The following is a 10,902-nucleotide window of genomic DNA, read 5'->3' as shown; positions in this document are numbered from 1 at the left end:
AAGGCACAAGCCGGGCGAACCCAGCTCAGGAGCTGGCCTTCGGGAGCAGCCGGAGGAGCCCGGAGCCGGCGCGGAGGGCTGGTGCCAGTGCCCCTGGGAGGGCCGAAGAGGAGGCTGCTGGAGAGGAAGTCAGGGACTCGCCTCTGCCGCAGCGGGGCTGGCAGGGCAGCCGAGCCCGCGGAGGGTGTCTGGAGCAGAGCTGGCAGCGGGTTTGGGAGGACGCCGACGCTCCCCCGCCGGGGCTGCAGGCGCTGGCCGGCGTCCCCCAGCTGCACGTCACCGCCCAAGCTGCGCCACGCGGTAAGGTCCTTGCGAGGCCCCAGCCGGCACTCCGGCACGGCCCAGGGAGACCCCAGCACCTGGGGGGGCTCCGTGCCGATGGGGACAGAGCCCGTCAGCCCAGCTCCTCTTCACAGCAGCCCACCATTCGGGGCGGAAGCTGCTGCTGCCTGGCAGGGGCTGGGCTAGAGCCTGTCAGCCGGGCGCCCAGATCACCACAGCCAGCACCTGCCAGGCCTGGGGCCAAATAGTGCCAGGCCCCCCCAGAGCAGATGGGCCGCTTCCGAGGGGCAGAGCGGCCCCTAAGCTCGGCTCCAAAATCAGCCTGGCCCAGGCAGTGACCAGCCCCGGCCCAAGCCCAGCACAGAGGAGGGGCAGAGCCCCCAGCAGCCAAGCGGGGCAGAGGGAGGGAGGGACGGGGGCTTTGCTTTGGGAGAGGAAGCACCAGGCACCGCTGTACAGCCCGGGCCCTGTCCTGCTCCACGCAGGCGAAGGCCGAATGCCCGGCCCCTCCCCGGGCAGGGCACTTTGTGGGGTCCCGTCCCAGGAGCAGGGATCCATGTGCTGGTACGTACACGTTTAACCCAGGCTGGCGAGTGCGCGCTGGGCCCAGCGCCCTGCCTCAGCCCCGCGGCCCTCAGCATCCCCAGGCTGGCTCCAGGGACAGGCCATGAGCACCCCCCAGACCACGCCTGGCGACAGGGCCGTGAACTCCTCTCTCGCTCCCAGACCGGCCCTGGCGATGGAGCCGTGAACTCCCCACTCCTGTTCCCAGACAGGTCCTAGTGACGGAGCCACGAACATCCCCTGCCTGTTCCCAGACAGGCCCTGACGAGGGAGCCTTGAACATTCCCCTCCCCTTTACAGAGGGGCCCAGGCGCTGGAGCTGTGAATATTGAACTCCCGTTCCCAGACAGGCCCCGGTGATAGAGCCAGGAACATCCCCCTCCCATTCCTAGACAGGTCCTGGTAACAAAGCTGTGAACATCCCCCTCTCGTTCCCAGACAGGCCCTTGCGATGGAGCCAGGAACATCCCCCTCTCGTTCCCAGACGGGCCCTTGCGATGGAGCCAGGAACATCCCCCTCTCGTTCCCAGACAGGCCCTTGCGATGGAGCCAGGAACATCCCCCTCCCGTTCCCAGACGGGCCCTTGCGATGGAGCCAGGAACATCCCCCTCCCGTTCCCAGACAGGCCCTTGCGATGGAGCCAGGAACATCCCCCTCTCGTTCCCAGACAGGCCCTTGCGATGGAGCCAGGAACATCCCCCTCTCGTTCCCAGACAGGCCCTTGCGATGGAGCCAGGAACATCCCCCTCCCGTTCCCAGACGGGCCCTTGCGATGGAGCCAGGAACATCCCCCTCTCGTTCCCAGACAGGCCCTTGCGATGGAGCCAGGAACATCCCCCTCCCGTTCCCAGACGTGCGCTGGAAATGGAGCCAGGAACATCCCCCTCCCGTTCCCAGACAGGCCCTTGCGATGGAGCCAGGAACATCCCCCTCTCGTTCCCAGACAGGCCCTTGCGATGGAGCCAGGAACATCCCCCTCTCGTTCCCAGACGGGCCCTTGCGATGGAGCCAGGAACATCCCCTTTCCGTTCCCAGATAGGCCCTTGTGATGGAGCTATGAACATCCCCCTCCCATTCCCAGACAGGTTCTGGTGACAAAGCCGTGAACATCCCTCTCCCGTTCCCAGACATGCCCTGGAAATGGAGCTGTGAACATCCCCTTTCCGTTCCCAGATAGGCCCTGGGACAAGAGCCATGAACAACCTCTCCCACTCCCAGACAGACCCTGGCATCGGAGCCGTGAGCATCCCATTCCCAGGCGGGTGCTGCCTGCCGGCCCTGTGTGGGAAATGCCAGGGCGCCAGTCTGGCTAGCGGGGTTTGCCGCCCTGGCCAAGGGTGGGCGCGGCTCAGACGCGGCTGGTGTGACTGTTGCAGGGTCCGCGGGGCAGCCCGGGAGGACGTACGTGGTGGGCACCGCGCAGGCAAAGGGGCTGCTGGTAGCTATGGAAGGTAACCGGTCCCTCCCCTCCTGGCCTGTTCGCCCCCCGCTCGGTGTCACTTGCCGTGGGGAGGGGCACAAAGCCCTCCCAAATGGGGGGAGGAGTCTGTGTCGGAAGTCATAGAAAGGGCAGAGCCCATCCTCCATCGGGTAGCATCTCCCACCCCCTGCCAGCCCCTCCCGCAGCAGGGCCCGCGCCGAGGGTCTTGCTCACATCTCACACCCCCTCTATTCACCCACCCCCCAGCATTGGCGTGCAGGGCCCCCAGTGCCTGCCCTCCCCCCAGCATTAGGGCACAGGGCCCGCAGCACTGGGGTGAAGGCCCCCCATTGCGTGCCCCTCCCCAGCACTGGGGGGGGCAGTCTCTCCCACATGCAGTGGCCGCCCGGTCTGCCCGGTTCTCTGTGCCCGCTTCAGAAACCAGCCACTTGTGCCTGCACCTGTGTGGCCCTGCCCGCGCCTGCCGCATCCGCCTCCGGGACACGCAAGGCCAGGACGTCCTGTGGCTGCAACGGCCCTTCCGGGCAGGCACCAGCTGCCTGGGCTGCTGCCAGATGGAGGTGCGGGTGTTCACCGCCAGCGACCAGCTCCTGGGCAGCGTGCGCCAGAGGTGAGGGTCCCCTGGGCTCTGGCCCCAGGGCTGGGGCAGGGATTGGTCCTTGCCGAGACCCCCATGTGGGCGAGTGGCCGGTGGGGCAGCAACCCCCTGTGAGGCTCCAGGGCATGGCCACCAGTGAGTGGAGTCTGTGGGGGCAGATGGACCAAGGATCGGACCCTGCTCTGAGCCCAGCAGTGCAGCCCAGCTCTCACCGCCCCCCTGGCTGGCACGGGGCTCTCTGCCCTGCCCGCGGCCTGACTGTACCACCCGGCCTGTTCTGTGTCTAGATGGGGCCTCCTTGCCCACCTCTGGGATGTGTGCGACCCCCACGGCACAGGGACCATGAGGGTGCGAGGCTCCTGCATGGCCAGCCGCTGCTCCTCCAACCAGGAGTTCCAGGTAGGGGGGCGGGGGGGCTGTTGGAACAGGGCAGCGCGTCTCCCTGGGGCTCCGGCAAACACAGATGTTTTGGGGTGGATGGGGGGAGGGGCTTCTCATGTTTCCTCCCCCCCAGAAGCTGCCAGCTGCCCTCATTTCCCCTGCAGACAGGGCCATGGGGGCGAACCAGGGCAGGCTGCAACATGAGAGAAGTAACTGGTGTAAAATCCACCAGCACCCACCCCATGAATACTGCCTCCAGCTCTGGTTGCCCCATTTCAGCCAGGATATAGCGGGACTGGGACAGGGAAGGGCAACAGAGATGAGGAGAGATTAAAAGCAGGGTCTATTCTGTTTATAAAGGAGATGATTTGAGGGGGAGGGCAGTATGACAGAGGTCCATAAAATAATGACTAGTGTGGAGAAAGTACATTGGAAAGTTATTTCTCCTTCCCATAAACACAAGCACTAGGGAGCTACCCAGTTTAATTACTAAGCAGCATGTTTCAAACAAACCAAAGGAAGTATTTCACGCAACACACAATTAACTTGTGGAACTCCTTGCCAGGGGATGTTGTGAAGGTCAAAAGCATAACTAGGTTCTACAAAGAACTGGAGAGGTTCATGGAGGACAGGGACATCACTGGCTAGTAGCCACAACCCCTCTGACTGCCAGAAACCGGGAGTAGAAGACAGGGATGGATCCCTCCATACCTACCCTGTTCAGAACGCCCTTCCCCTCCTCCAAGCTCCGGTCCTGGCCATGGATGGAGACAGGACCCAGGGCAAGATGGACCATGGTCTGACCCAGTAGGGCAGCACTTAGGCTCTTGCGTGGTCTGGAGACGACCCCAAAGCCTTCACCGGGGATGTCCCCAGCGCCAGCCATCGCAAACACGGTTTTAGCACTGACGACCTGTCCTTGCCCCCTGCCCAGGTCACCTCCCGCACTGGCAGCCCCCTGGCCGTGATCTGGAAGAGGTGGCCGGGTTTCAACGAGGACCGGAACATGGACCATGAGTTCTTCGGGGTGGACAGTAAGTGGGGCACGCAGAGCGGGCCAGGGAGTGCCGGGGCCTCTGGGATGGGCAGGCTGGCCGTGCTGGGGGAGGGGGGGGCGGCAGGGTTCAGAGCTGGCCGTGCTCTCCGCAGCGCCCCCCAGCAGGACACACGGCTGCTGTCACTCCAGAAGGGTCCTGGTGCATCTCACCCTCCCAACAGGCATTGCCCAGGCACAGGTTTAATTTCCAGGTTCAGTGGCTGCCCCTCCTCCAGCATCTGCCCCCAGGGCCCCTGAGCTCCAGCAAGGCTGGGAGAATGGCCTGACCCACAGAGCCAGCAGCTGGGAGGGTGCTCAGCGCCCTGCTGTGTCCAGGCCACCGGAGACCAGGGGTCCTCTCGGATGCCCCAGGCCCTTGCCAGGGAGAGGAGCCGGCGGGATGCTCACCCCCGGGGCAGCAGAAGGTCCAGTGTGGGGGCGGGGTCCCCCAACCTGCCGCTGGGGTGAGACGTGGGGCTGCTGGGGGCGCCGGCAGCGACCCCGGCACCGTAGCCGAGCTGTGGGCAACGCGCCTTCCCGCCCTCTCTGGCAGTTGCAGCAAAGCTGGGGGCAGAGGACACGGCGCTCCTGCTGGCAGCAGCCTTCCTATTGGTAAGTGCCGGCAGCCGGCCCCGTCCCGCTCACACCGGCCCCCTGCTCGCACCCGGGCACGGCCCCTCCCAGGCCTCCCCTGGCACCCGGGCTCAGCTTGCCCCTCGCAAAGGGCTCTGCAGAAGCGGCCTCGGCGGACCCGCCTGGCACCGCGTCGCTTTACCCGAGCTCCAGCTCGCTGGTTACACTAGACCCTCGGTAACAGCCAGCCCTGCCAGCCTCCCCAGCCCCATGCTGCCTGCGGCACACACCTGGGCTGGTGCTACCTGGGGGGGGTCTGTGCCATGGGCACTGGGCAGGATTCACTTTGCCTTTTCCTTGGCCCCCACATCCGCCGCCAGCTGTCCTTTCCCCTGCTGGCCTTGGCTGCCCCGTGCACGGGCCCCGCCCCACGGAGCCTGCCGACTCCTGCCTGGGCCGAGCCCCTCAGCACCTCACCCAGCTGAAAAAAACCATTGATGCCCCGACCCAACATCACGTGCCTGGAGCTCCGGGGTGGGGCCGAGGATGGAGCTTTGGGGCGTGGGAGGGGGCTCCAGCTTGGGGGAGGGGTGGAAGGGGCTTAGCTTGGGCAGCTCCCGGTCAGTGGTGCGGGGAGGGGGGTGGGGCTAAGGCAGCTTCCTGCCTCTCCTGGCACCACGGACCACGATGCCCCAGAAGCAGCCGCTGGAAGGCTACATCTTCCCCGCCCAATTGCGTGGCCAGGCCACCCAGCAGGGGCAGCGGAGCCCTGTCGGTGGAACCCACGGACACATGGATTAGTGGGCGGGGCAGGGCTTTGGGGCAGTCCCACGTGTTTGTCACTTCTTCTTGCCGCTTCCCAGAACTTCATGTTCTTCGAGATGAGCTGAGGAGGCCCAGATGAGACCAGCTGGGAGCCCAGCCGCACCAGAGACACTGGACCAGCCCAGCAGCTCCACCGGGCCTCCTGGACCTGCCTGCGGGGGCAGGATGGCGCTCAGCCCCTGGCTTCGCAGGCGTGGGCTTCGCAAGGCAACGGGGGAACCTGGCGTCTGACACGCTTCCTGTGTCGTAGGCTGCGCTCCGCCCCACCCCCAGTGTGTCTGAACCCCTCCCAATCCTCAGTGCAACGTGCCTGCCCCATTGTATAGTGGGGAAGCTAAGGGAGGTGCCCCAGTCACACAGGAAGTCAGTGGCAGAGCAGCGAACTGACGCCTAGTCTCCCAAGTGCTAAGCTAGGGCTCAACCACTAGGCCACCCTTCCCCTCCTGGGTCACTGTAAAAGCCAGCCCCGACTTGGACTATTGCTGAGCTCCTGGCCAAGCAGCCACACACGCTCTTTTCACCCCTTGAACTCCGCGGTACCGTGCTGGGAATCCGTGCCAGCCCCAGCGCCACGAGGACAGGAGGAGGGGGGACGGCTCGAACCCAACACAAGCTGTGGGAGTGGAACAAGGCGAAGCTTTTAGACCTGCAGGAGTGCGCCAGGCTCGGTCCCCGGAACCTAGCGGGCACCCTAACTCATCCTTCCCAACGCCCTGCCAGGGAGCTCGGTTCCTGACGCAGGAAGCCCCGGGGACTGGTATAGGCGGTTTCCCCATTCAGCCAAGGAGAGGGAGTTTCCCTTTGGGCTGATAGGGGCTGGGCCGGTGCGGGTGGAAGAGGGAGGGTTTAAACCACCCCGGGAGTCATCTGGGGAATTGTTTCCAGAAACATACAGGTTCCAGAGCTCAGCAGCCCCATGCACAATTGCGGGTGGTGGGGGGTTGTAATGCTGGGGGCTCTCCCCACCGCAGAGGTCAGACCGCTGAACACAGGCCCGGCAGTGACCAACGGGCGCAGCTGTACGAGCGAGCGACGGGCGTGACCAGGCTGCAGGACACTGGGCTGGGTGCGCACGGTAACAGACGAGCCTTGCTCTTGCTGGGATGGTGCAGATCAGCTAATTAGCCAGCTCTCCTGTGACACAAAAACAGGGACCGGCTCACTAACCCTGCTGGCTGCCTGTCTACCCACTAACTAACAGCTGGTTCTCAGAGGCACAGGGCAAGTGATGGGGAGTGTTTCCAAGTGCCACAGGGTTAACTTGCAAGGCAGAGTTCCCACCTAGCCAGACCGCGCCCAGCTAACCCCACCCCAGGCACGGTTTCTTGGCCTCACCAAAGTGCGTAGCTTCTAGCGCAGACCTTGCTGCAGCACTTGGGTGTAGACGACCAGGGTGCCGCTCAATGAACTTCATACAAGCAGGGGAGGAATTAACCAGGCTTCTAAAACCAGCAGCCACGTGGCTCAGAGGGACGTGAAACAGCTAACTAAGCCTGAACCAGCATCAGCCCCATTTTATAGGGGGTAGCCAGTTATTCACAGGGCCATCAGTAGCCAAACCAGGAGTCCTGGCTCCTAATCCCTGGAGCAAGGTGACTGACTCCCCAGGAAAATGCAGGGTTGACCTGTAGCAACAGTGACTCCATCTCCAGGTCAAATCTATTTGCCCTCCCCCAGAGCAGAGGGCCCATCCAGCAGCAGTTGGAAAGACCAGGTGCTTTCAAAGGAACCCCCCCCCCCCAGCTGTTTTTCTACAGTTCCCTTAACCACAGCAAGGTGATGGCCCAAGGACCTTACCAGTGACTGTGTGGAGCCCCGTCTCCCAGCTGCCTGCTACCTCTCCTGCACCAGAGACAGATTTCACTCTGGTCAGCTGAGAGGAAATGATGAATTTCCCCTTTAAGACGGGGAATTCTGGGTAAGTTACCAGGTCTATAAAAGGGCATCTCAGGCATCTCTCTGACAGACAGTTGGGTTTCTTGTAAGCAGGGCTGGCCTTCCAGGAAAGGGGACTTCTTGTAATTGTAATAAATGGAGAAACCTGGCTTTTTCTCGCACAGCCTCTCTGTAAAGCTTCAGGTGCCCTTGTGGGCCTGTGAAACAGGAATATCTGGGTGCTCCTGGTCTCCCTCCCGAACTATGGAGAATCACTTCTTCCTGGATCACGCTTATTCTACTGTTGCACATGAGGGGGTGGTGAGGACTAGTGGTCAGTGTCGGTGCCCAAAATCCTGAGCCCCTTTCTCTGCATGTGGCTTTGATGGTGTATTACTTGCCTCCTCCCATCTCAGCAGGAACAGCAAATCCCTTCGGAGCAGGTTGGGTTGAAGCCTGTTTTCTACCGGTGGGAGAACCAGCATTTCTCCCGCAGTGCTTGAGCGTTTTCTCTCCCAGACTCGGGTCGGCTACAGGAACTGAGCAAACGCAGCATGGCGGGTTCCTCGTTGCCAGGCTCTCTGCCTTCGCTGGCTGGGAAGCCTGGCTTGTCCGGGGCCCAGCACGCTGGCTGCTCTCTGGCATGCGACACGTCGTTCCCAAAGCCTGACCTGACGCTCCACCAGCTCCTCGTGCCGCTGGCTGGTTGCTCCTGGTCATAGAGGCACCCTGACGCCCGCCTGGGATTGGTGCAATGCCGCCGTGACGCTCTCTCCAGCGGGAGCATCCTCGCGATGGGGCGCTGGGGGAAGGGTTGGCTTGTGGCGCACTCAGTGAAGTCCGAAGAGCGGGTTCTCCATCTCGTTCTGAGCGCCGAGAGCCGTGCCGGTTCCCAGCGCGTGCAGCGTGCTCCCTAGGCTAGCCGGGCTCTCGGGAAGGTTCTGGCTGGTGTATTCGCTGTGGAGCCAGGGGCTTGAACAATGCCCTGGCACGCAGCATCCCCAGCCAATTGTTCTGCTGGGCAGGCATGTGGCAGCGTTTTGTACCAGCTGGCCCCTTTTCAAGGCATGTGGCTTGTGCAGTCTATTTATACGGGCTTGACCTGCCAAGACTACCGAACCCGCATGACCCACTGGCTCCCAGCTTGCAGCTCTCCGTGGGTGATTTAGGTGCCCTCTGCTTTCTGACAGCTGCTCCGATGGTCTCACACCGGCCCCGCTGCCGCCATCGTGCTCGTGGGCCTTTGGGAAGACAGTTTCCATAAGGGGGTGTTGGCTGGCGCAGAGGCTGGTACGGACGCTGCAGGGCCAAACCAGCCCCCATTTGGCTGGCACAGTGTGGATGGCATCAGTGCCAGGGCTTTCAGAGGGTATCGGGTACGCTGACCTAGGGGGCAAGGAGCGCTAGGTGGCTGACTGAGCTCCTGCCTGAATGGGCATTGGTACAACTTCATCGAGGCATCGGAGTCTTTCAATCCATCCCACCACCCCAGCTCTGCAGCAGGGCCCTCGCCCTGCCAGCAACTCTGCCCAGCCTTTCCCCCGGGCCCTGGTTTGGTTGCCCAGCCTGCCCGAGCTTGGGCCTGCGTTTCACAGGCACTGAGCGCTCACAGGCGCCATGCGCGGCAAATCAAGGGAGGGTGGGGCCAGAGACAGAAGGAAGCAGAGACCATGGGGCTGATTTTCAGGGGGCAGGGCCCTCCCTCCTCCAGCTAAAGATGATGCAGAGACGTTGGCCAGCTCTGGGACTGCAGGAGCAAGTCCTGCCTGGGCCTGTCCTCAAGGCCCCCCCAAGGCATACACAAAATACGTGGCTGTATGGTGCACCTGAAAATTTGGGGCACCCCACATTTTTGGGTGCCCTTACACAACCAGGTGTGCTTGTATGTTCACGGCTGCTGCAGGGCTTCCCCCTGGCCCCTCCTCCACGTGCTTGCGGTCAGCAGGAGCAGGCTAATGAGGGCTCCCTGCTGCCAGACTGGGGGCAGAGAGGTGCCCTCGGCCCCTTCAGCTCTGCTCCAGCCGCAGACACACCCCTGAGGTGGGGTGGGAGGAGGGAATCCCCAGACTGGAGCTGCATGGGGGAAAGAAGCCCCAGGCCCTCTGCAGATTCATGCTGGGAGGGTTGGTGGAAAGGGAAGAACCTAGTAAGAGCTATGGGGGGAGGGATGTACCTGGACCCCAGCAGAATCGGGGGGGGGGGCATCAATTGCATAGGGCCATAATTTGTAAGAACAGCCCTGCCTCTCCTTCTGCAGCACGGGGGTGGAATTGACAAACACTTGAACGAGGCACAGGAGTAGGGGGAGCAGGTTGGCTCGCAGGAGGCACAAGGGGCTTTTCCCCCAGGCAAGGACGACGCTGTTTTGTGAAACAGCAGAGACACGAGGGCAGAGCAGCTCCCCGCCCCGCTCCCGGCCCTTAGTGGTGCTGAAAAGGCAGCAGAGGCTTCTTGTGTCTTTTGCTAGGAGGGGATTTGAAAGCTGGCCCGGGAGGGGCCTTTTCTACTCTAAGGGAGGAGAGTCCCAACAGGCCACGCGTTTAGTCTTGCAGGTTTTTATTAGTGCAGCAAAACAGGCTACAAAGGAACAGCCCAGTCGAAACACGCGTCTCACCAGCCACCATGACGGACACGTCTCCGTAACGCCCCTGCCCTCTCCCCAGAACTGCCTTCATTCGGAGCTTCCTCGATCAGTTTTCGTAGGAAAAGTCCCCCCCCCCCCAGCAAACTAATCGCCACCTCCTGATGATCAGAGCAGAGGGGACGGAGGTTTGGAGAGATCTTTGAACTGAAACACAAAGGAGCCGGGGAAGGAGACACACAGCCATCCAACCCCCTGGCCGTTCAACCAGGCGGCTCACTTTAAACAGCATTTAAGCCGAGCGGCTGCTCCCCCAGCAGAGCTTACAGTAAGCCTGCTCCTGGGGACAGCCTTCCGCAGCGTGCGTCCGAGGGGAAAAGCCTGAAAACACATAAAATAGCAATGCTGGACTCTGTGCACAGCTGGGACTAAGAACAGGACTAAAACCTTAAGCACTGTCATCTGCAAAAACGCTCAACGCAACACGGCTCAAAGGAGCCTGCAGAGAGTAGCTCAGACGAGCTTATATTGCCAGAGTGTAATTATGACGGAGAATAAATCCCCCTTACAAAAACAGCAGGACAGAGTAGTATTGAAAAAGGAGCATTTTAAGTGCTGCCGCTCTGGAATGCTACCTGGCTGTATCAGGCAAAACAAGCTGCCTCTGGACTGGATTCATTGTTTAAGAGAGGCCCTAGCAACCGATAGTGGGTAAACAAGCAGCAAGAGGTGAAATGGGACAAGG

At 62.2% G+C, this 10,902-nt stretch overlaps 1 protein-coding gene across 1 annotated transcript; it reads left to right on the top strand.

Annotated features, from left to right (window-relative positions):
* Window positions 1–3,183: 3,183 nt before the first annotated feature.
* Window positions 3,184–5,868, top strand: LOC142830813 (phospholipid scramblase 2-like). The gene is made up of 4 exons (XM_075938144.1): window positions 3,184–3,285; window positions 4,202–4,301; window positions 4,857–4,915; window positions 5,740–5,868. The coding sequence occupies exons 1-4, from the start codon at window positions 3,229–3,231 to the stop codon at window positions 5,764–5,766; spliced, it is 243 nt and encodes an 80-aa protein (XP_075794259.1). The 5' UTR covers window positions 3,184–3,228; the 3' UTR covers window positions 5,767–5,868.
* Window positions 5,869–10,902: the final 5,034 nt, after the last annotated feature.

Source organism: Pelodiscus sinensis, chromosome 10 (assembly GCF_049634645.1).
Source record: "Pelodiscus sinensis isolate JC-2024 chromosome 10, ASM4963464v1, whole genome shotgun sequence".
In the NCBI taxonomy this organism is placed as follows: domain Eukaryota; kingdom Metazoa; phylum Chordata; order Testudines; family Trionychidae; genus Pelodiscus; species Pelodiscus sinensis.
Note: the sequence above shows the minus strand (reverse complement) of the source record. Positions and strands in the feature narration are given on the sequence as shown.